Raw genomic sequence first — 26753 nt, 5'->3', positions numbered from 1 at the left:
AATCAATGATAGGATCACATCCTTGTAGTTATAAATAACTGTTCCAGTGCTAGGACCTGGCACCAGTAGGGTAAGGTAATATGCTTCCAATAAAATTTAAAAACTCCAAACCAAAGAAATAACAAGAAATAACTCTCAGTGTTTTTCTTGTGGCAAAACGGGAGAGATGAGGAATATTAGTTTTTTAAGGTCGCATTTCAAGCCTGAATGAAAAAGATAATCTGAGTGAACAAAGTTAATATCTAAAGTGTGAAGAAAATCTTGGTGATATTTAAGTCCCCAATTCAGTCACTCAGGCCCAGTTGCACCATTGCCCTTCCTTTTAGCTAAGTGTCTTAGTCCATTCAGGCTGCTCTAACACAATATCATAGACTGGGTGGTTATAAACAACAGAAATTTATTTCTCAGTCTGTATGCCAGGCAGTCCAAGATCAAAGTGCTCTCAGATTCAGGGTCTGGTGAGAGCCTGTGTCCTGGTTCATAGACAGTTGTCTTCTCCCTGTGTCCTCACACAGTGAAAGGAGCAAACAGAGCTCTCTGGGGTCTCTTTATAAAAGCACTAATTCCATTCATGAGGGCTCCATCATCATGACCTAACCACCTCCTAACAACAACAGTAATAAACTTTTGCTTTTGTAAGCAAGGAAAAATATCTTCTTCCTTTACCTTTCTAAATTCTCACCTAGGGATTCTATAACAAAAGATAGATTAATAAAAGAAAAGACATACCAATTTATTTAGTATCAATTTTAAATGGAAAAAAATTTTAAGGAAATGGAGACTCAAAGAAGTATTTAAACCTGAGCATTTTAATGCTAGGTTTGATGAAGAGTAAACTTTTACTTTTCCTCCTACTTAGTAGGAAAATGTGATCAAACAAAAAAGGGTATGAACTAAGTATAGCCAACTAGAAGAAACAGCAAGGCTTACTTGTTTAGAATCTACTCAGTGTCCCTCTGTCTTGGAGACAAAGATGCTCCTTTCCTCCAGGTATAGGGAGGACACTTCTCACATGAGAATCTTTCCTGCACATGCTGCTTCTCCAATTCCTTCTGCTTAAAATCTTTAGTATGCCAATGTGCTTTATTTTTGGGACAGTGTGTCCTGACCCCATCACTTTCTATTCTATTCCCAGCATCCAATACACTACATATCGGAGTACTCAATAAACAGGTTGAATGTAAAAATGAAAAGAAAGTGAAGAAGAAAGGGAATATACAAAGGTAAATACATCATTGGACAACCTCATAAAAAGGAGTGAAATCTCCTGTCTTACAACACACGCAAAACTCAAATGGATTAAAGAGTTGAATGTAAGACCTAAAACAATAAAACTAGAAGAAAACAAGGGGTAATTCCTTGATATCAGTCTGGGCAATGATTTTTTGGATTTCATACTAAAAGCAAAGGCAACAAAAGCAAAAACAAATGTAAAACCACACCAAACTAAAAATCTGCATAGTAAAGAAAAAATCATTACCAAAATGAAAGACAAATTATGGAATGTGACAAAATATTTGTAAATCATATATGTGATAAGGTTCAAACTGCAAAATATATAATGAACTTATACAACTCAGCAAAAAAAGGACAATCTAATTTTATAAATGGGCAGTGGAAATGAACAGACATTTTTCCAAAGACATACAAATGGCCAACAAGAACATGAAAAGATGTTCATCACTAATCATCAGGGAAATGCAAATCCAAACCACAGTGAGATATCATCTCATACCTGTTAGAATGACTATCATCAAAAAGGCAAGAGATAACAAGTGTTGGCAAGGATGTGGAAAAAGGGAACACTTGTGCACAGTTGATAGGAATGCAAATAGGCAGAGCTACTATGGAGAACATAATATATGTTCCTCAAAAAATTAAAAGTAGAACTACACGATTCAGCATTCCCACTTCTGAATATATGTCCAAAGGAAATGAAAACAGAATCATAAGGAGATATCTATATATTCTCATGTCCCATGTTCAATGCACAATGGGCAAGATATGGAAACAACATCAATGTCTGTCAATGGGTGATTGGATAAAGATGATGTGAGATATATACATATGATGAAATATTCTTCAACCATGAAAATTAAGGAAATCCTGCCATTTGTGACAGCTTGTATGGACCTTAAAGGCATTATGTTGACTAAAACAAGCTAAAGAAAGACAAATAATGCATGGTATCACTTACATGTGGAATCTAAAAAAATAAAGTCAACCTCATAGAAACGGAGTAGAAAAGTGGTTGTCAGGGACTGGGGATGAGAGAGTAGAGGAAATACAGGTTGGAAACAGGTCAGACTTTAGCTATAAGATGAATAAGGTCTGAGAATCTAATGTAGAATGCCATGATTGTGGCTGATTAACACTGTATTACATAAGCAAAGAAAAAGAAGGTAAATAATATCAAAACAGATTTACAACAAAAATTTTTATTCCTTAAAGTCCATAAATAATGTATTTACATCTAAAGTACAAGTTTACTTGTTTGTGTAAACTGCCAACTGCAGTAAGGAACACAAATGGTAGAGAAAGGAAAAGAGGAGATACTTAACAGTATATGATCAAGTTCCAGCCCTTCTTTACGAATTTATTTCTTAAGCTCTCATTTTAGCACTTATTTTAAAAGTTACATATCAGGCACAAGTCCCCTTGAGAGAAAAAAATACTCTGACTAAACTTTTATTTACTTGAAGACTCAAAGTACAGGCAAAAAAGAACTTTATTTTGAAGTATTAGACTACTATAGTTAATTTTCCAAGAATGCCTAAGAAATTATTCAAGTTCTGATGTAGGGGGCACCTGCATGGCTCAATGGTTGAGTATCTGCCTTTGGCTCAGGTCCCGATCCTGGGGTCCTGGGATTGAGTCCCACACTGGGCTCCTCACCAGGAGCCTGCTTCTCCCTCTGCCTATGTCTCTGTCTCTTTCTCTGTGTCTCCCATGAATAAATAAATAAAATCTTGTTTTTTTAAAGTTCTGATATAAGAAACTAATCACTGAGGCAAAAATCTACTTCACTGCCTCCTTTCAAACAAATTCTCTAAATACTTTTTAAGACAATAAGGACATTTATTCCCTGCTTTTTAGTTAAACATTGTAACTATCTGCTTAGGTAGATTAATGTAGTAACTAAAATAACTGCAATATAATAACTCTGACCATACCTTATAAAATTAATTTTATATAACACACAACTTAAAAATAAAAAGATTAAGCAACAAAAGATTTTTAAGCAGAGTAACAATGGTATAATTTAAGAAGGAAACCCACTCTTAAAATTAATTTACTTTCCAAATCCTTTGAGTTCCAAAATTACAAATTTATTAAAAAACTGAACGCTACAATCACATTAGAGTCAAAACAAAATGCTAATGGAAAGACTTACCAGGTGTTTTCTTCTGGCAAGATATGTGATTTACCATATATAGGTTAAGAAGGTCTAAACTGACAGTGGAATTTTTGACAGGGGATGAAACCCCCAGTAATTTCATTTTTGATTTTAACCTTTTCTTTTCAAAATATTCCTAAAATAGTTAAAAATAAAAGTTATTATAAGAACCATATGGTTTTAGGCAGAATCATAAAAAATAAAAAAGCAATAATGCTATTTAATAATTGACTTGACATTTTTATATTTTTGACATCCCCTGTCTATGTTTACATGTAAATTAAAATCAATCATGACGACACAGTTTGCTTAAAGACTTAATTTCACAGCCTCTTATAATCTTTTTTGGTAAACGTACTACCTTTAAAATATAATTTTAAAAAGCCATTACTAGGTATCAAAAGATTAAAAACTATCTGAAATGTAAAGTTTTTTAAAAATTTCACAAATCTGACAAGTTAAAAACTTGTTTTTCTACAGAGTATGCTATTCTTCAAATATAAAAAGCCTTAAAGATATGCACAGCTGAGTACCATTAAAAGTCAACTGAAATGAGAAGAGGACAAGAAAAAGAAGCTGTGTGACTCTAGTCAAAGTCAATTTAATTTCCTTTATTATCCTCCCATGACTGCTACTTTGTCATTAACAAGAGCTGTACTATTGAGTGGACTGAGAACTGAATGAGACAAGAGTGAAGAGGTATAGCAGGAAAGGGAAAGGATCCAGAGAGGGCTTTACTTGCTTTAATAGGGGATAACTGAGTATGTTTGAATATCAATGGAAAGCCTCCAGTTGACAGTGACTGGTTAAAGATACAAGAAAAAGAAGTAACTGATGCAGTGAAGACCTTGAGAAAATTGGAATCCAGACTACAGATAGAAGGACCTTCCTTTGACTAGAGGAAACTACTTCCATTGTCCCAAAGGGAAAGAGAAGATTGGAGAAGATTTAAAATAGTTTGCAGAACTAGTAGTAGATATCTGAGATAATTCTCACCTGATAGCTTCTATTTCTTCAAAATACAAGACAAAGTCATCTAATAAATATGAAGAGATTAGAAACAGAGTTGGTGAAGAGTGGTTTAAGGAGGGCATTGACAGGGATCCCTGGGTGGCGCAGCGGTTTGGCGCCTGCCTTTGGCCCAGGGCGCGATCCTGGAGACCGGGGATCGAATCCCACATCAGGCTCCCGGTGCATGGAGCCTGCTTCTCCCTCCGCCTGTGTCTCTGCCTCTCTCTCTCTCTCTGTGACTATCATAAATAAATAAAAAATTTAAAAAAAAAAAAATTAAAAAAAAAAAAAAGAAAAAAAGGAGGGCATTGACATTTCAATGGAAGGTATGACAATTTTCAAATAGGAAAGTGGCATAACTAGAGATCAACACTTCAGGGAAGGTCTGTATGTCTTTCCCTTTCTCATAAATATTCACAAGAATGATCCAGAGTTAGACTACGTAAAAAAGAAAACTAGAGACAGATTATGTTTATAGTTATTCACTGAGTGCCTATGTTATTGCTTGACACAATTTAGGTGTAGGAGAAACAAAATGAACAAAAGTAATAAAATCCCTCTTCTGATGAATATATGTTAATGAAGGTGAGGGAGAACAGAGGAAACAAGTTTATAAGATAATACCAATTTATGAAAGAAAAGAGTGATTAAAAAAATGATCCTGGAAAAAAAGTAACTGGAGGTGGGGAGCTACTTAGATGCTGTGATCAAAGAAAGCCAATCTTAGAGGAGATACATTAGCTGAAACCTAAATGTTGACGAGCCAGACATGCTAATATCTTAAAGAAGAATTTTCCAGACAAAGGGAAGAATTAAGAAAAAAGAAGGTCAATGTAGCTAAAATAAAATGAACAACAGGGTTTGTAGTAAGAAAGTCAGAGAAGAAAAAAAAAAGAGAAGTAGGCAGGCTGTAGATCCTTCAGGTATTTCTAGGCTATCGTTAAGTAAGATATTCTAAAAGCAATGGAAAACAACTGAGCTTTAAGCTGGGGAACAAAAATTTTGATCTGTGCTCTTAAAAGATCATACTAACTGCTGTGTGAAGAACAGACTATAAAGGAATAAAGATAAAGCATAAAAACATTGATAAATTCAATTAAAAATTTAATTAAATTCAATTCATCAAAATTAAGAACTTTCCTTTAAAGACAACATTAAGTAAAAATAAAAGCTACAGAGTACACATAAAACCAACAAAGAATTCTAAATATATAAAGACAAGAAGAAAAACACAACACAAATTATAAAATAGAAAAAATACTTGGAAAATACTTTACAAAAGAAGCATGGATGAAAATTTCAGATAACTTCATTAGTAATCAAAGGAAATACAAGTTAAATTTACAATGAGACATCATTTCACTAATAACTATCCTACTTTTATAATAGTCACTCCCTTGCTTTTCTTTAAATTTTATGAGCTTTGAACATTTTTTTTCTATTTTGGAACTTTTTATAAATGAAATCTTACTGCTTATATTCTGTAAGTTGCTTCATTTGTTCAACATTATAGTTTTGGGATTCATCTATATTAATTACATGTAGTTAATACATTTGCACTGCTATACCATCACTTGGGTACGCCACAGTATGTTTAACCATTCTACTACTAATAGACATTTGGGTGCTCTCCTTCCTTCCCCATTACCCTGTCCCTCTTCTTCCTCTCTTTTGCCTTCTCCTCTTTCTTTTTTTGCTACTTAACAACAGTGATCCAAACAAACTTGTATATGTCTCAAAGTATACATGTAGAAGAATTTCTCTTGAATATATACTGCTCAGTTGTAAGATACATACATGCTCAACTTTATATAATAAAATCAATGCAAGAAAAAAACTAAAAAATATGTAGGAGACAGGTTACAAGGCCATCATAATACTCTAGGAAATAAATGATTATTTGAATCGAGGGACTCACAGCACAGGCAGTGAGAAGTGATCAGATGTGGGATATATTTTGGAACTACAATGACAACAAGAATCAACGATGATCTTTAAGTCTCTGCCTGAGCAAAATGTTCAGTTAATCAAGTTATCTTTAAGAACAGAGAAGACTGGGTGGTCTTCCAGTTACTAGGTGAATTTATTAACCTTTGAAAAATACTTCAGAAGATCATTGTTCTTATAAAGCTAATGGAAATAAAAATATTTTTTCTTTACCTTTTGCTTTCTCCTCTCCTGCTTAATCAGAACCCTGGTACTAAAAAAGGAAACAAGACAAAAGATATAGTGATTAAAGAAATAGTCTATAAAATGATTGCCATTTTAGCCGAACTGAAGACTTGAAATTAAAATCTAAAAGTGAAGTAAAAATTATATTACATTATTTATTATTTTATTATTTTTATTTATTATTATATTATTTCTGAAGAGAAACTATGAGAATGTTCTTATTTATAGTATATACTATTTCACAAAATTGTCTTAGAAAAATCCAAGAAGGAGTAAAAAAGACTCTATTACAATTAATAATAAAGCACAGAATAAACCTGGATTATATAATCAATATAAGCAAAGAGAAAGGAACGCACTGGAAAAGATTAGCTCTGAAACATTCTCATCTATAGCAATATTCTTGGTCTCATCTGATAGCTATTTTCTTGCCTTTCGTTGTATTTCAGTATTCTACTAAAATCAAGAGGGAATAGAGAGAAGATCAAAATCTACTTGGATCTAAAGAAATGTTAAGTTTATTATTAGAGCAACTCCAGTTATAGTAATGTATCAGCTATGTGTACTCAAAATCTCATAACTCCTTTAGAAGAATAGCTAGTCATTATGGATGTGCCTTATAGCATCTTTGTGCTAAACACTGCACTGCATTCCAATGACAGTACAGTATTAGTTATAAAATATTTGCTCTATTAGTAATAATGGAATGCTATAAAACATTCATAATAAGATTTTCACAATATAGCTGTTGGATATACATGAAACTATAGTCTCAAATTCAAGATTTCTACAAGAACTATAAGTAAAATAATAAAATGTATCTTAGCTATATGAGATTATATAACATGAAAATAAAAACTACTATGTATCTTGCACCCCCTAAATACTTTGAATACTTAATATGTATAAATTCATTTTATTATCACAGCAACTCCGTATGTAAGATCTATTTTTAACCCCATTTTACTGATGGTGAAACTAAGACACAGAGAGGTTAAGTAACTTGCCCACAGTCACACTGCTGATAAGTGTAAAACTGAGATCGAAATCCAAGAACTATGATTTTAAAGTTTAACCAGTGCAACAGACTGCTTACCAAGTATATCAACTGTGAATACACAAAGCTGTTCATTTTTCCAAATGAAATTTTTCCAAATTTTCATAAACTACATGAATAACTGTTACTGAATACCCTCATACTTTGCCACTTATTTTTTTAAAGATTTTATTTATTTATTCATGAAAGACAGAGAAAGGGGGGGGGAGCAGAGGGAGAAGCAGGCTCCAAGCAGGGAGCCTGACGCGGGACTCGATCCTGGGTCTCCAGGACCACATCCTGGGCTGAAGGCGGCGTTAAACCACTGAGCAACCGGGCTGCCCACTTTGCCACTTATTGAACTTGTTCTTTTACATATTTCCCAAAAGCTATGTCCCAATTGACCATTTTGAACTCATTGAACAAAGAATCCAATCTATTCTGTTCTATGCAGCACCATAAGTGTACTGTTGGCATTCAAATTTTAGAAAAGAAAAGGAAATAAATTACATTTCATTGACCCCTCAAATGCTAAGGCTGGAAAGGGCCTCAGAGATTAATTTATTCTCCATCTTTTAAAATTTACAAAAACTTGCACAGGGAGCGAAGTGACTTTTCAAAGTTCAGAAATACAAGACATATAACAAAGCCAGCAATATTAAGTATTTCAGTTTATAAACAGAAAATAAGAAATATCAATTCTATGTGCAGTTTCCACATTATAAAGATCAGCAGAATTAGAGACAACTGAAAGTTTAAATACAGTCTTTATATATGTAATTATCAAGTGTTTTCATTCCAGGCCTATTTTCCATTATGCAAGACACTCTGATGGCTCTCACCAAATTCTTTGTACTACATAATCTCCATCAATATGTGCCTAAGAAAAGTCAACTAAGAACTCAAGACCAGCTGCTAGATCAGCCTACTAATAACTAAACCATAATGAAAGTGAAAAAGGATCCTGATGTAAAAGTCAAAGGTAATTTCTTAAATAGAACACTTTAGATTGTTATTAAGGCAACCAATGGTACTAACAGTGTCTCTCAATTAGCTGCACTAAAGAAAAACATTGCATCAATTAGGATTCTTAGTTATAAGAAACTGAAAGTACCGCTGGTTAATTTAAACAGAAAATAAATGTATTAAAATGAAACTGGGTAGGGATGCCTGGATGGCTCAGTTGATTAGGTGTCTACCTTCAGCTCAGGTCATGATCTCAAGGTCTTGGGATTGAGCCCCACATTGACTCCTTGCTCAGTGGAGAGTCTGCTTCTCCCTCTCTCTCAAATAAATAATAAAATCTTAAAAAATATATTTTTAATAAATAGAGAGAAACTGGGTAGCCAACAGACCTGCCAAGAAGGCTGAGAAAGCAGATTTGGCAAGCAGCAGGAAACAAGATAGTCTGGGCTGTGAGATCACAGGCAAAACCATGCCATAATTATTTTCAATAAGGACATCACTGCTGACACAGGTGAACACTGGACACCACTGATTGTACTGCTGTCACAAGAAAATGCAAGTTCTGGGATCCCTGGGTGGCGCAGAGTTTGGCGCCTGCCTTTGGCCCAGGGCGCGATCCTGGAGACCCGGGATCGAATCCCACGTTGGGCTCCCGGTGCATGGAGCCTGCTTCTCCCTCTGCCTGTGTCTCTGCCTCTCTCTCTCTGTGTGTGACTATCATAAATAAATAAAAATTAAAAAAAAAAAGAAAGAAAGAAAATGCAAGTTCTGTTGTCCTCTTAAAAGGCCCATACTCAAGGGATGAGTTTTAATTGGAAAGGAAATTGAGCTTTATTCAGAAGGCTGGCCACCTGGGAAGAAGGTAGATTCCTGTGCAAAAACCAACTCTGAGGTTTCTCTGCCTGGCCCAAAGATTCCCCTCCCCCGCCCCCCAAGATTTTTAAAGGAACTTTAGGGCAGTTATCACTAAAAGGGGAAACCCACAACTACATGGTCAATTACTCTTCAAAAAGCAGGAAAGAATACCCAATTGAAAAAAGACAGTCTCTTCAACTAATGGTGTTGGGAAAACTGGATGGCAATAGGCAAAAGAATCAAAGTGGGGAAGCCTGAGCCATGCTCAGTCAGTGGAGCATGCAACCCTTTATCTCAGGGTTGTGAGTTCAAGCTCCATGTTGGGTGTGGAGCCTACTTAAAACACACACACACACACACACACACACACACACAATTAAACTGGACCACTTTCTTATACACAAAAATAAATTCAAAATGGATACAAGACCTAAATGTGAGTCCGAAAACCATTAAAATCCTAGAAAAGAACACACACAGTAACCTCTTCTGACATCAGCCATAGCAACTTCTTACTAGATATGTCTCCAGAGACAAGGGAAACAAAAGTAAAAATAAACTATTGGGATTTCATCAAAATAAAAAGCTTCTGCAGAGCAAAGGAAACAATCAACAGATCTAAAAGGCAACCTACAGGATGGGAGAAGATATTTGCAAATGATGTATCTGATAAAGGGTTAGCATCCAAAATGTAGAAAGAACTCATCAAACTCAACACTCAAAAACAAACCAGTTAAAAAATGGGCAGAAGACATGAAAACATTTTTCCAAAGACGACATCCAGATGGCTAACAGAGAAGATGCTCAACATCATTCATCAGAGAAATGCAAATTAAAACTACAGTGAGACATCACCTCACACCTGTCAGAACAGCTAAATTAACAATACAGTAAACAACAGGTGTTGGTGAGGATGCAAAGAAAAGGGAACCCTCTTATGCTGTTGGTGGAAATGCAAACTGGTACAGAAGAAAATAATATGGATGTTATTTAAAAATTTAAAAATAGAACTACCCTATGATACAGCAATTGTATCACTAGGTATTTACCCAAAGAATACAAAAGTACTAACTCAAGGGATACATGCACCTGGTGTTTATAGCCAACATTATCACTGATATTATCAACAATAGCCAAATTATGGAAAGAGCCCAAATGTCTATGAACATAAATAGAAGATAAAGAAGATGTGGTATGTACACACACACAAACACACATGCAGTGGAGTACTGGCCATCAAAAAGAATTAAATCTTGCCATTTGCAACAGTGTGGATGGCGCTAGATAGTCTGATGCTAAGCAAAACAAATCAGTCAGAGAAAGAGAAATACCGTATCAATTTCACTTATATGTGGAATTTAAGAAACAAAACAAATGATCACAGGGGAAAAAGAGAAGAAAACCAAGAAACCAACTATAGAAAACAAACTGATGATTACCAGAGGGAAAGTGGGTGGGAGAACTGGTTAAATAGATGATGGGAGATTAAGGACTATACTTTGTGAGGAGCAATGGGTGTTTTATGGAAGTGTGGAATGACTATACTGTACATTCTTTCCGGGAAACAATGCATGATCTATAGATATGCAAAGAAAGGTTTGGGTAAACAATCACATGGACTAAAGGTGCTTGCTAACATTTAAAGACTCCTAAATAGGCCAGAAAGGCTGAGGTGGCAGCTTCACCATCTCCACTCCTGGACAGTAAAATATCTCCTCTGGCATCATTGTCATTACTGTCCCTGAAAATTCCCCTGTAAGCTTCTACAACTGCTTGCAACCACAATAGATGCTCTGTATTCTCTCTTTGGATCACTAACTGCTGATTCAAAGTACAGGACAAGTGCATCAAAGTCTGCGCTTACATCATATGCCCATCCCTAGCTGCAAAACCGACTGAAACATGTATCTGGGTTTTGTTGTGTTTTTTGTGTTGGATTTTTTTGCGGGCTCTGCCACCTTGTAGAGAGGAAGGTGGCCTGTACCTAACACCAATACTCATATAATAAGGTGGGAAATATCCCCCACACAGAAAAGGGGCTCAGATGCTGAGCTGCCAAAGAGTACAAATATCTACGTAAAAGATGTTATACAATAAAATTAAAATAGTTGATGATCCAAAAGTAAGTTTTTATTTGGCATGTCAAATATGTGTGTGTCTGTGTATTCCTAATAGTTGTTTCTAATGGTTTTGTGTAGGGGAGTATTAAAATAAGACAGCAATGTTCTTTGCTGTTGTTCACAAGGATTGAGTCAGATGGTAATATAGAAGGCTCCTGAGGCCCCTCTTCCCATAGCCAAGCATATGTACAGCTACATTTGCAGCATTCCCTCTGAAAGAGAACCAGAAACTAGTTGAGTGACTCCTACATAGGGAAAACACCCACAATGAAACAAGTAGCAAAGGCTAAGACACTCTTAGCATAAATACATCCCCCTCCTCCTTAGCAACAGTGCCATAGAGTTGGGAGGGAACTCTCAGCTCATAGTTTTGACCTGAGGAAGTTTGTACTTCATATCCAGCACTCCCAATTTTCAGGGCCCTCACCAGACAAACAAGTTCCTAAAAGCATAGTTCTGAAAGCCAACAGGGCCTGCGTCCAGGAGACCCACAAGACTAGCAAACAAACAGCAGTTCTTAATGGGTGTGCAGCACTCATCACAGCTATCCCTCGGGGGGTAAATCATCTATCTCCCGGCCCTTCCCTGAAAAAGATTTATCTGTATATTTTAAAAGTTTCTTCCTAAGATCCAGGCTTATAATTACAGCAGACATTAGAGGCTGGCTGCAAACCTCTCCAGAAAGTAAAAAAATCCAGAGGACACTTCTCCTGCCTTTTTTTCCAAGCCACTCCAACACATCAGTATCTCTGTAGAAAGAGATGGTATCCCCCTAGCTATTATAGCTGCCGCCCAAAGAACAGGTCACTGGGGATCCCTGGGTGGAGCAGAGGTTTGGCGCCTGCCTTTGGCCCAGGGCGCAATCCTGGGGACCCCAGATGGAATCCCACATCGGGCTCCCGGTGCATGGAGCCTGCTTCTCCCTCTGCCTGTGTCTCTGCCTCTCTCTCTCTCTCTCTCTCTCTCTCTCTCTCTGTGACTATCATAAATAAATAAAAATTTAAAAGAACAGAACAGAACATAAAGACTCCTAACTCTGGGAAACGAACTAGGGGTGGTGGAAGGGGAGGAGGGCGGGGGGTGAGGGGGAATGGGTGACGGGCACCGAGGGGGACACTTGACGGGATGAATACTGAGTGTTTTCCTGTATGTTGGTAAATTGAACACCAATAAAAATTAATTTATTAAAAAAAATTAAAAAAAAAAAAAAGAACAGGTCACTGGATGCCCTGGTACTGACAGCCAAAGGGGCTTCCATTCAAGAAACCAGGACTTTAGTAAACAAAGAAACAATTCTTAACTGCCTATCATCGCAGGGCTAAGCAACTAGGGACAAGGCAAAATCTTTTTTTTTTTTTAATAAAATACTTTTTTTTTGTTTTTAAGATTTTACTTATTTATTCATGAGAAAAACAGAGAGAGAGAGAGAGGCAGAGGGAAAAGCTGTATTTCATGCAGGAAGCCTGACATGGGGCTCTATCCCAGGTCTCCAGGATCACGCCCTGGGCTGAAGGTGGCACTAAACTGCTAAGCCACCCGGGCTGCCCCAGGCAAAATCTTTTTTTTTTTCCCCAGGCAAAATCTCTTAAACCCATTAGTTCCTTGCAAAAAGGTTTATCTGCTTACCTTAAAAGATACTGCCTTAGGGCACGGCATCTAATCTAGCAGGCATCAACAGGCTGGCTGTGATCTTCTCCAGACCAGGGAAGACTGCAGACATCTCTCAGGCCTTCTGTGTTCCAGCCCACTCCAATAAAACCAAATCAACAGTATCTCCCTGGAAGGAGATTGTGCTGCATATTTAGTGCCTCAACCTTTTTGACAGCCACCCAAAGAACAAGTCTCCAGATCACCTGGTTCTAATAGCAAATGGGGCTTGCATTCATGAGTCCCACAGAAATGTAGCAAACAAAGAAATAGTTCTTACCGGGCCCACATAACCCAAAGGCTACACATGGGAGTCTAGCACAGAGGGAGCAGGCAAAAAAAAAAGCTCATCTCCCAGTTTCTTCCCAGAAGGGGCTTAAATTAAATATATAAATAGTTGCAGCCTGAGGGTTAATAACCAGGTGCTCACTGCTATCCTACCCATTGGGACACTGACAGGTCTTGGCATACCATCTATACTAAGAAACATTAAGTACAAAGAAGACTTGGACAATCACAGAAGTCTGAGAGACAACTAGGAGGTAGGGCCTGGCTGATCAATGAGATTCATTTCCTTCACAAGACCATTCTGTCAGAACTGGGAGAAGAGGGAAATTCAGGGAAGATCAAGGAGTAGGAAGATCCTGACCTTACCTTTTCCCACAGACACTGTAAGGCAACAGATATATGAAATGCAAGTGTCACTCTGAAAATGACTTAAAGACTAGCAGAACACATCCTCCACAGCTAATGACATAAAGCAGCAGCCACCCTGAGAAGGATAGCAGGAACAGAGATATAGTAAAGAATGAAACCCTCTGGTGATACAACTTACAAATAGGAAGGATATCACAGGGATGGAGGTCCTCATGAGGAGCAAGGCATTCAATCTCCATATCAATCACCCCCAGCCCTGGGAACTTGAACCAGAAGACAAGCCCTCACAATGTCAGGATTTTAAAGTTAGTGGGGCTTAACTCCAGAAAAGCCAGAGGGCTATAGAGAACTGACAGTCCACCCTTATAGAACCAGCATGCTATACCACTTGATCCAAGACCCAGTATAAAAATAGCAGATTGAAAAGCACCAGGATTATAAATAAAGGAAGATTTATTGACTAATTTTAGGGCATGTGCCAGATGGGCAGGGATCTGCAGAAGCTTTCTCTGGAAATGGAAATGCTGACACAATTTTTCTTGCCCTCCTTCAACCTAGCTGGCCAACCTACTTGTGAGAGCCAGTTCTGACACTATGTACTTCACTAGCACTGCTGTCCTGCCCTGGCATACCCTTGTGATTGTGCACTACCTAACCCACCTGCCCCAACAGGCACCCCTTCAAAGCAGCTCCACCCCGCCACATGCAGCAGGCAGCCCTAGCCCAGACCACCACCACTCCAAAGCAGCTCCTGCCCCAGAGAAGGGGAAGTCAACTCAAGCCACCAGCATGCCCACAGGAGTCGCAGGTGGACCTCTCAGTCCACCATGCCAGGAGCCAGCCCTGCCCACTAGTGCATCCATAGTAGTCAGGGCCAGTCATTGCAGAGAGTGGGGCTGAGGGCCAGGCCCAACTACCAGGGAACCCACAGCAATCACAGTCCAAACACAACGGGAAGGTACATGCAGCCCACAAAGGGGATACTGCTAGAGTGCCTGGTTCTTATGACCAAAGGCAAATGCACTACTGGGCCCCACAGGATCCTTCTACATAAGACCACTACTTTCAAAACCAGGAACTGACCTAATGCACCAAAAACAATACAGAAGAAATGAAAAGACAAAGGAATATGTTCCAAACAAAAGAACAAAACAAAACCACAGAAAACTAAACAAAACAGAGATAAGCCACCTACCTGACAAAGATTTCAAACTAATAGTCAAAGAGATGTTAACTGAACTTGAGAGAAGAATGGATGAACTTCAACAAAGAGAAAATATAAAAAGGAACCATCAGAACTGAAAAATAACTAAAATGAAAAATACACCACAGGGAATCAACAACAGATTAGAGAATGCAGAAGAATAGACAGCAATCTGGAAGACAAGGTAGTAGAAAGCAAGCACAAAACAAAAAAGGACAAAAAAAAAATTTAATAATGATAGCTTAAGGGATCTCTGGAATAATATCAAAAATAATAACACTGATATTATAAAGGTTCCAGAGAAGATGAAAGAGACAGAATGAGGCAAGAAACTTATTTAAAGACATAATAGCTGAAAACTTGCCTAACTTGGGGAAGGAAATAAACATCCAGGTCCAGGAGGCAAAGAAAACTATAAACAAAATGAACCCAGGGAGGTCCACACCAAGAAATATAATTAAAATGTCAAAAAGTAAAGATAAAGAGAGAATCTTAAATGAAATAAGAGAAAAGCAAATAGTTACATACAAGAGAAATCACATAAAACTATCTGCTGATTTTTCAGGAGAAACATTGTAGGCCAGAAGTAAGTACGTGACATATTCAAAGTGCTAAAGGGAGAAAACTTAAAACTCAGAATAATTTACTCTGCAAGACTATCATTCAGAACTGAAAGAGAATGAGTTTCCCCCTTTTTTTTTTTGAGAATGAGTTTCCTAAAAAAAAAAAAAAAAGGAGATCATCACCACTAAGTCACACTTACAAGAAATATTAAAGGGACTTCTTCAAGTGGAAAAGAAAAGGCCATAACAAAGAAAAAAAAATAATGAAGGGAAAAAAATTCACTGACCAAAGACAAGACACTAGATCAATCGCTATAAAGCTGATATGAAAGTCAAAAAACAAAAGCAATACAATCAATTATATCTACATATTGGGAGGCATATAAAACATGTAAAACATGTTTTACATGTAAAAACATGTAAAATATACATAAAACATGGAGAAAGCAGTAAATGTGTTTTATGAATGTGTTCTAACTTAAGTCACACCCAAATTAATATACACTACTATATACTAAATGAACCTCCTGGTAACCACAAACTAAAAACCTATAATAGACACACAAAGAACAAAGAAAAAGAAATACAAACACCACTGGGAAAGTTGTCAAATCACAAGGGAAGATAGCAAGAAAAGAATGTAAAAGAACTACAAAAAAAATAAATAAATAAAATAAAGAATAAAATGGCATAAGTACACACTAACCAATAATCACTTTAAATGTAAATGGACTAAATGCTCTAATAAAAAGAAAATATGCTGCCTGAATATATTAAAAACCATCTCTATATTGCTTACAAAAGACCTCTTTCAAACCTAAAGACACATACAGACTGAAAAAGAAGAGATAGAAATAGATATTCCATGCAAATACTTAAGCAAACAAAAAGCTGAGGCTGCAATACTTAAGACAAATAACTAATAAGACACAAAGACACAGTAACAAGACACATTACATAATGATATAGGAATCAATCAAAAATATAACAATTGTTAAGTATCTATGCACGCAGCATAGGAGCATCTGAATTCATAAAAGCAAATATTAACAGACACAAAGGGAGAAAGTAACAGTAACAATAGTAGTGGAGTTTAACACTTCATTTATATCAATGGAGGATTATCCAGACAGAAAACCAATAAGGAAACAGTGAATCTAAACATCACATTAGACCACATGGACTTAACAGAAATATATAAAATATTTCAAAAATAGCAGATTACACATTCTGTTCAAGTGTACATGGAATGTGCAATATGAGCAATATGAAACTAGAAATGAATACAAGATAAAAATCTTGGGGAAAAAATACATACGTGGAGGCTAAACATCACGCTATTAAACAATGAGTGGATCAAGAAGAAATCAAAGAGGAAACCAAAAATTATCTGGAAAGAAATGAAAATGGAAACACAACAGTTCAAATTCTATGGTACACATCAAAGGCAGTTCTAAGACAAAATTTTATACCAATATAGGTATACTTCAAGAAACAAGAAAAATCTCAAAAAAACAATATAACTTTTTACCTAAAGGAACCAGAAAAAAGAACAAAGCCGAAACTTAGTAGAAGAAAAGGACTAATAAAGCTTAAAATAGAAAGAAATAACATAAAAACCATAAAAAAGGGGGGGAAAAAATCAACCAAAAAGTGAAAAGCAATAAAGAAAAACCAAAAAAAAAAAACTTAAACTAGATTTGTTAAGAAAAGAAGAAAAATGAAAAAAGAATAGGGCTCAAAAAAATAAATAAAACCAGGAATGAAAAAGTAACAACTGATACTACAGAAATGCAGAGGATTATAAGAGACCACTACAAAAAATTATATGGCAACAAATTAAAAACCTAGAAGAAATGAATAAATTCCTAGAAACATACAACAATCTTCCAAGACTAAACAGGAAGAAATAGAAATTCTGAACAGACCATTACTAGCAACAAAATTAAATGGGTAATCACAAAACTCAACAAAAGTCCAAGACAAGATGGTTTCACAGGTGAATTCTACCCAACACTTTAATAAGAGTTAATACTCATCCTTTCATCCTTTTCAAACTATTCCAAAAAAAAAAGAGGACAGAATGCCTCCAAATTCATTCTATGAGGCCAATATTACTCTGACACCAAAACAACTTTTAACAATTCGTTAAAAGAATCATTCATTCAACAAGAGCAACTGCATTTTATCTCAGGGATGCAAAGACAGTTCAATATACACAAATTAACATGATACATCACATTAACAAAAGATAAAAATTATGTGATTATCTCAACAGATGGAGAAAAAAACTGACAAAATTCAACATCCTTTCATCATAAAAACTCACAACAAAGTGGATATACCTCAACATAATAAAGGCCATATACGACAAACTCACAGCCAACAACATAGTCAATGGTGAAAATCTGAAAGCTATTTTCTAAAATCAAAAACAAGACAAGGGTATCCACTTTTATTCAACCAAGTATTGGAAATCCTGGCTGTGGTAATCAGATGAGAAAGATATCCAGATTGGTAAGGAAGAACTCAAACTATCACTATTTGCAGATGACAACTGCATCCAAAAAACTAAAATAGAGGCACCTGGGTGGCTCAGTCAGTTAAGTATCTGACTCTTGATTTGGGCTTAGGTCATGATCTCATGGGTCACAAGATCTAGCCCCATGTTGGGCTCTACCCTCAGTAGGGAATCTGCTTCTCTCTCTCTCTCTCTCTCTCTCTCTCTCTCCCTGCTGGCAGTCTCTAATAAACAAAACATAAAAAACAATCAAACAACAACAAAAACAATAAAAACTAAGAATAAATTTAACCAAAGAGGTTGAAGACTTGTACTCTGAAAACTATTAAGACTTTGATGAAAGAAATTGAAGACAAAACAAACAGAAAAATACTCTGTGCTCATGAATTGGAAGAATTCATATTCTAAAAATGTCCTTACTACCAAAGGACAAAACAACCTATAGATTCAATGCAAACTCTACCAAAATGCCAACTGTACTTTTCATACAAACAGAACAAATAATCCTAAAATTTTTATAGGACCAAAAAAGACACTGAATAGCCAAAGCAATGTTTAGTAAGGAGAACGAAGCTGAAGGCATCATAATGATTTCAAAGTTTACTACAAAGCTATAGTAATCAAAACAATATGGTATTGATACAAAAATACATCACAGAACCAAATAGCCCAGAAAAACACTTAATTTTTATATGGTCAACTAATCTATGACAAAGGAGGCAAAAATATACAATAGGAAAAAGACAGCCAAAGAAAGTTACTACATTATGATAAAGGGAACAACTAATAGGATATTACAATTGTAAACATTTATGCACCCAACACTGGAGCACCTAATTATATAAAGCAAATATAAACAGAGCTGAAGCAAGAAGCAGCAATGGTAACAGCATGAGACTTCAATATCCCACAGTCAACAAAAGATTGATCATTATGATATTCTGATATATAACAAGAAAAACATGCTTGGTCTTCATCCTCAATCCTGGCACAGCTCCTGAAACCCTTGGAATTTCTTAATGAGAGGAAAAAAAGCGGGGGGGGGGGGGGGGGGGTCGGGGGCAGTGGGGGGTGTCTCTTGTTATGTTAATGAAGTAGCTTTCGGAACACACCTGATGGGAACTAGCTGCCAGGAGAACCATGTGTTCAGAAGGTTGAAACTTTCAGTCCTATCCCCTTAACCTCCTGGAAGGAGAGAGGAACTAGAGATTGAATCAATCAATAATAGCTAATGATTTAATCAATCACACACATTTAATAAGGCTTCCATAAAAACCTAAAGAGATTGGGTTTGGAGAGCTTTCAGGTTGGTGAACACATAGAGATTTGGGAGAGTGGCACTCCTGGAGAGAGTATGGAAAACTCATGCTCTTTCTCCGTATCTTGCCCTAAGTATTTCTTCTATCTGGTTATTCCTGAACTATACCTATTTAAAATAAAACTGTAATCAGGGCACCTGGGTGGCTCAGTGGTTGAATATCTCAGGGCGTGATCCTGGGGTCCTTGGATCAAGTCCCTCATCGAGCTCCCTACTGGGAGCCTGCTTCTCCCTCTACCTCTCTGTGTGTCTCTCATGAATAAATAAAATCTTTAAAATAAAACTGTACTCAAGTAGGTAAAATGTTTCCCAGTTCTGTAAACTCCCCTAACAAATTGTGAACTCAAGGAGGGCCTCAATGGAATCTCTTATCTATAGCTTAGCTGGTCAGAAACACAGGTGACAACCAAGACTTGCTATTGGTAACTGAAGAAGGAGGCAAGAACAGTTTTGTAGGACTGAGTCCTTAACCTATGGAACCTAACATTATCTCCAGCTAGATACTGTCATAAATGAATTTAATTTTATGACACTAATTATAGGACACCAAACTAGTGTTGGAGAATTGCTTGATGGAGAGGGTTGGGGGAGGGAAACATACATCAGAATCAGATATAAAATCAGTAAGATAGGCAGCCCGGGTGGCTCAGCCGTTTAGCACTGCCTTTGGCCCAGGGTCTGATCCTGGAGTCCTGTGATCAAGTCACATGTCGGGCTCCCTGCGTGGAGCCTGCTTCTCCCTCTGCCTGTGTCTCTGCCTCTCTCTCTGTGTGTCTCTCATGAATGAATAAATAAAGTCTTTAAAAAAATAAATAAAATAAAATCAGTAAGAAAATATTGGTCTTAACCTCTACAATATATGAGATGGACTTAACAGGCAGAACATGTTACAGAACATTCCAACCAACAACAACGAAACACACAGCCCACATAAATCATTTTCCAGGACAAATTATATGTTAATCCACAAACTAAGTCTTAATTTTTTTTAAAGATTTATTTATAAAAAATAAATAAATAAATATTTATTTATTTATTTATTCATTCAAAGAGAGCAAAGAGAGAGGCAGAGACACAGGCAGAGGGAGAAGCAGGCTCCATGCAGGAAGCCCAACGTGGGACTCGATCCTGGGTCTCCAGGATCACACTCCAGGCTGCAGGCAGCGCTAAACCGCTGCACCACCGGGGATGCCCTAAGTCTTAAATTTAAGAAGACTTGAGATCAAGTATCTTTTCCAACTACAATGGCATTAATTTAAAAATCACGGTGCCTAGGTGGCTCAGTTGGTTAACATCTAACTCTTGCTTTCAGCTTAGGTCATGATCTCAGGATTGTGAGATTGAGCCCCCCACCCCCCCACACCCCTCAGTCTCCACACTTAATGTGAAGTCAAGTGCTTAGGTTCTCTCCCTCCCTTTTCCTCTGCCCCTCTCCTTGCTCATGCATTTTCTCCCTCCCTTTCTACATGAATAAATAAAACCTAAAATCTTAAATTAAAAAAAACTTAGAAATCACTTACAAGAAGAAAATTGGAAAACACATTTATGTGGAGACTAAACAACATCCTCCTGAACCACCAACAGGTCAAATAAATTAAAAACAAAATCAAACCATATCTTGAGACAAATGAGAATGAAAACACAACATACAAAAACTTATGGGATGCAGTAAAGGCAGTTCTTGGTAGCAATAAATGCCTATATTAAGAAAAAGATAAAGAGCTCAAGTAAACAACCTACCTCTACATCTCAAAGAACCAAAACAAACAATAACAACCTAAGCCCAAAGTTAGCAGAAACAAGTCTATAGCACAGCTTGAAAGTAAATGTAATAGATACTAAAAAGACAATACAAAAGATTAATGAAAATAGGAGTTGATTGTTGAAAACATACTAATTAACAAACCATTAGCTATATTTATCAAGAAAAAGACATGAGTGAAATTACAAATGGAAGAAAAGACATTACAACTAACAATACAAATAAAAAGTATCATAAGAAACTACTATGAACAATTGTAAACCATAAACTGGACAACCAAGAAGAAATGGATAATTTCTGCAAACACACAATCTACCAAAACTGAGTAATGAAGAAATAGAAAATCTGAACAGGCCAATAATACTAAGGAGACTGAATCAGTATTCAAAAATCAACCAGTAGAGAACAAAGACTACATGGCTTTATTGGTAAATTCTACCAACCATTTAAAAAATAATTAGTATCAATCCTTCTCAAACTCTTCCAAAAATACAGAAAAGGAGAGAACACTTCTAAACTCATTTTACCAGACCAGTATTACCCTGATACAAAAACCAAAGACATACAAGGAAGGAAAATCACAGGCCAGTATACCTATTGAACATGAATGCAAAGACCTTCAACATAATATTAGCAAACCAAATTTAACACACTGGCAAAAAAATCCTTCACTGTGATCAAACTGGATTCATTCCACTGATGCAATGATGGTTCACCATATGCAAATCAATGTGATAAACCACATTAACAAAATGATGATTAAAAATCATGTCATCATTTCAATAGCTACAAAAAAAGTATTTGCCAAAATGATAAACCACATTAACAAAATGATTAAAAATCATGTCATCATTTCAATAGCTACAAAAAAAGCATTTGCCAAAATTCAACATCCTTTTATCATAAAAACTCCCAACAAAGTGAGTACAGAGAGAACATGCCTCAACATAATAAAGACCATAGATGGCAAGGCTATTGCTAATCTTACATTCAATGATGAAACACTGAAACCTTTTCCTCTGTAATCAGAAACAAAGGTGCCCACTCTCATCACTTTCATTCAACATAGCAAGGAAGTCCTAGCCAAGCAAACAGGAAAGAAAAAGAAATAACATCCCAAACAAAAAAGAGCAAGAAAAATTGTATTTATTTTCAGGTAACATGATATGGACAGAAAACCCTAAAGACTCCACAAAAAAAAAAAAAAAAAAACTGTTAGAATAAATGAACTTAGTAAAGTTGCAGGGAAGAATATCAATACACAAAAATCAGTTGTTTCTATACACTAACAACCACCTATCAAAAAGAAATTAAGAAAACAATCCTACTTATAATAACCCCAAAAAATAAATACTTAGAATAAATTTAACCAAGGAGATAAAACATCTGTATACTGCAAACTATAACACACTGGTGAAAGAAACTGAAGAATACTCAAGTAATGGTGAGAAATTTCATGCTCGTGAATTGGAAAAATAAAAATTGATCAATATTGATAAAATGTCCCTACTATTCAAAATAATCTATAGATTCAATGCAATCCCCATCAAAATTCCAATGGAATTTTTCACAGAAATAGAAGAAACAGCCCTAAAATTTTTAAGAAACCACAAAAAACCCCAAATAGCCGAGGCAATCTTGAGAAAAAAGAACAAAGTGAAGGCATCACATTTGATGCAAACTATACAGATTTTCCTTGACTAACACAATGGGTTACATCCTGATAATTACAGACATTGGAAGTTGAAAATACTGTAGTGGAAAATGCATTTAATATATCTAACCTACCAAATTTCACAGCTTAGCCTAGTTTACTTGAAACCTTCTCAGAACATTTTACATTAACCTATAGTTGGGAAATATAATCAAACACAAAGCCTGTTTTACAATAAAGTGTTGAAAATCTCACGTAACTTATCATATGCTATACTAAACATGAACAAAAAAATGGTTATATGGGTACAGAATGGTTGTTTGGTTTATCATTGTTTACCATCTTGACTATATGGCTGACTGGGAGCTACAACATGCTGCCATTGCCTAGCATCTTGAGTGAGTATCATACTGCGTATCACTTGCCCAGAAAAAGATCAAATTTCAAAATTCAAAGTATGGTTTCTACTGAATGCATACCAACTTTGCATCATTTTAAAATAAAAATCTTAAGTCAAACCATCATTAGTCAGGAACCATCTAGATTACAAACCTATGGCAATCAAACAGTATGGTACTGCCACAAATAAAGACATATAGACTGACATTCTATAAAATAGAGAGCCTAGCATGCATATATGGTCAATTAATTTATGACAAAAAAGCCAAAAAAATATAATGATGAAAGGAAAACACACTGTCCTAAAATAAATGGTAGGGAAAACTGGATGGCCACATGAAAATGAAAATGAAAGTAGACCTCTATCTTACACCATACACTAAAATTCAGTCAAGATGAAATAAAGATTTGAGCATCAGACCTGAAAACATAAAAGTGCTAGAAGAAAACACAGAGGATTAAGCTCATTGATGTTCATCTTGGCAACAATTTTTTTTTGGCTTAAACCAAAAACAAAGACAACAAAAACAAAAATAAATAGGATTCCATCAAACTAAAAAGTTCCTGCATAGCAAAAGAAATCATCAACAAAATGAAAAGGCAACCTAACGAATGGGAGTAAGTATTTACGAATGTTATATCTGAGAAAGTGTAAATATACACAATCTGTAAGGAACTCATACTACTCAGTAACACACAAAACAAAAATAACCCAATTTAAAAAGAGGCAAAGAGCAGTTCTTCCTGACCATGGTTCATGGGCAGGGTAGCAGGACCCTTAGCTCACTTCATCCCACAGATACAACTACATAACACCCTCATCAGTGTAAGCAAGCCAGAAGATGATGTAAGACTAGTAGAACAGACTCTCCACAATTAAATGTAGAAAAGAGGCCACATCAAAGGGGGCAGGAAAGGCAGAGATGCAGTCCAGAGCTAAATGGACCTGTGGGACTGAACCTGGAAGGGAGGGACGTTGCCCTTGAGAAGAGGTGAGAGGAAAGTACCCCAAACCAGGCACTCCAGGCATTAGGAACACACACTGGGATGATGAACAGCCATACTTTTGGCTTTGAAAAGCAGAGGGGCATAACTTCATGAGTTCTTACAATCAAGGAGGCTTAACATCTAGAACTTGCAAAATGAGTTGGCTTGCCTCTAGGAGAGCCAGGATGGCAAGAAGAAACTGAGTCCCCACCTTTAAAGACATAGAACAACAGCCAAGTGATGATAGAGCACAAAAATAGCAGTTTGAAAAAACACCTACAGTATATGGGAGAGAGATTTGTATACTAATCTCAGTATGCTGGAGGGGTGGGGATCATTGGGAGATTTTTCTGGTAACAAAAGATCCAGCAGGTGCCATTTCCCTCTCCACCCTGCAACCTAGACCCTTAGACAGCTACAGGGCCACAGCACCAACACTAGCTACCTAACTTGCAAACGGCATACCTGCCCCTGCTTTCCCTGCCAAACTGCCTCCCCACCCCCCTTGGCTAGATCCATCCAAAGTGGTGCCGCAAGCATGGCAGTGTGGAAGCATCCCCAACAGGGGCAACACCACTCCAAAATAATTCCTGCCCCACAGAGAGGGAAAGATAACCACACACACCAAACTGTGGCCCAGAAGTAGGATGGGGAAAGGCATCGGGTCTAACAGCAGGCTCTGCCCACTAACAAAAGCTTCTCAGAGGACAACACAGGGAAAGCACTCTGCAGTTCAATGCTATTGCATCACTGATAAATGCCTAGTCTGACTCAACTAAAGCCCAAGGCAGTCCCAGAGAGGCCCACTAAAAATACAGAGACTTAACCTTGCCCACAATAGGCAAAGAAACCCATTGCAGATGACTGGACTGAAGGAAACATTCACTCAACCACAACAGCAGGAGACACACACATACACAGGAGACACCCCTAATGTGCCAGGTTCTACTAAACAGGGTATGTTTGGTTGCAAGGCATTACAAAACCTCTTTTGCATGAGGCCACTACTTTCAAGAGCAAGAGATAAAACTTACATTCTAACACAAAGAAACAGATACAAGAAGTTAGACAAAATGATGAGACAGAGGAATATGCCCCAAATGAAAGAACAGGACAAAATCACAGCGAGAAAGCTAAATTAAACCAATAATATGCCTAATAGAGAATTTAAAGTAATGGTCATATAGATACTCACTGGACTTGAGAATAGAGTGGAGGACTTCAGTAATACCCTTAACAAGAAGATAGAAAATAAAGAATCAGGGATGAAGAATCAGTAACTAAAAATTAAGAAATACACTAAAGGGAATAAACAGTAGACTAGAAGGACCAGAAGAACAAAACAGCAACCTGGAAGAGAGTAATAGAAAGCAATCAAGCTGAAAAGGAGAGACAAAAAAAAATAATAAAAATGAAAATACATTTAGGGAAGTCAACAACACCATCAAGTGTAATAACATTTGCATTACAAGGATATCAGAAATAGAAGACAGAAAAAAGAGGGCAGAGAATTTATTTAAAGAAATGATAGCTGAAAATTTCCTGAATTTGGGGAAGGAAACAGAAATCCAGATCCAAAAGACACAGAGTCCCCAACAAAATCAACCCAAGGAGGTCCACACCAAGACACATGATAATTAAAATAGTAAAAAGTAGTGATATAAAGAGAATTTTAAAAGCAGCAAGATATTTTAAATGTTATATAGAAACCTAATGGTGGAACACCTGGGTGGCTCAGTAGGTTGGGCATCCAATTCTTGGTTTCAATTCAGGTCAAGGTCCTGGGGTCATGGGATCAAGCCTCACATCAGACTCTGCACTCAGTGAGTGAGTATCATACTGCGTATCACTTGCCCAGAAAAAGATCAAATTTCAAAATTCAAAGTATGGTTTCTAAAATAAATATGGTTTCTCTAAAATAAAATAAAATCTTAAAAAATAAAAACAAAAACAGGATGCCTGAGTGGCTCAGTGGTTAAGCGTCTGCCTTTGGTCCAGGGCATGATCCTGGAGTCCTGGAATCGAGTTCCACATTGGGCTCCCTGCAGGGAGACTGCTTCTCCCTCTGCCTACATCTCTTCCTCTCTCTCTCTCTGTCTCTCATGAATAAATAAATAAAATCTAGAGAACAAAAACTTCAGGGGAACCAAAAATCAAAACCCAGTAATAGATACGCAAAAACAAAGAAAAAGGAACCCAAGGATATCACTAAAGAAAGCTGGCAGATCATGAGAAAAGAGCAAGGAACAGAAAACTACAAAAACAATCATAAAACAAGAAACAAAATGGTAATACCTATAAATAATTACTTTGAGTGTAAATACACTAAATGCTCCAATCAAAAGACACAGCTGATTAAATGGGTTAAAAAAGCAAGACCTGGGACACCTGGGTGGCTCAGCGGTTTAGCACCTGCCTTTGGCTCAGGGCATGATCCTGGAGTCCCTGGCTCGAGTCCCATATCGGGCTCCCTGCATGGAGCTT

At 36.7% G+C, this 26753-nt stretch overlaps 1 protein-coding gene across 1 annotated transcript in view; it reads right to left on the bottom strand.

Annotated features, from left to right (window-relative positions):
- Positions 1 to 7712, bottom strand: part of C21H12orf40 (chromosome 21 C12orf40 homolog) — a 48752-nt gene extending 41040 nt beyond the window's left edge. Inside the window, 3 exon segments of the mRNA XM_041735580.1 lie at positions 3395 to 3533; positions 6569 to 6608; positions 7588 to 7712. Coding sequence (XP_041591514.1) covers positions 3395 to 3533; positions 6569 to 6608; positions 7588 to 7712 — 304 coding nt within the window.
- Between the last annotated feature and the right edge of the window lie 19041 nt (positions 7713 to 26753).

The sequence above is a fragment of the Vulpes lagopus genome, chromosome 21 (assembly GCF_018345385.1).
Source record: "Vulpes lagopus strain Blue_001 chromosome 21, ASM1834538v1, whole genome shotgun sequence".
Classification (NCBI taxonomy): domain Eukaryota; kingdom Metazoa; phylum Chordata; class Mammalia; order Carnivora; family Canidae; genus Vulpes; species Vulpes lagopus.
Note: the sequence above shows the minus strand (reverse complement) of the source record. Positions and strands in the feature narration are given on the sequence as shown.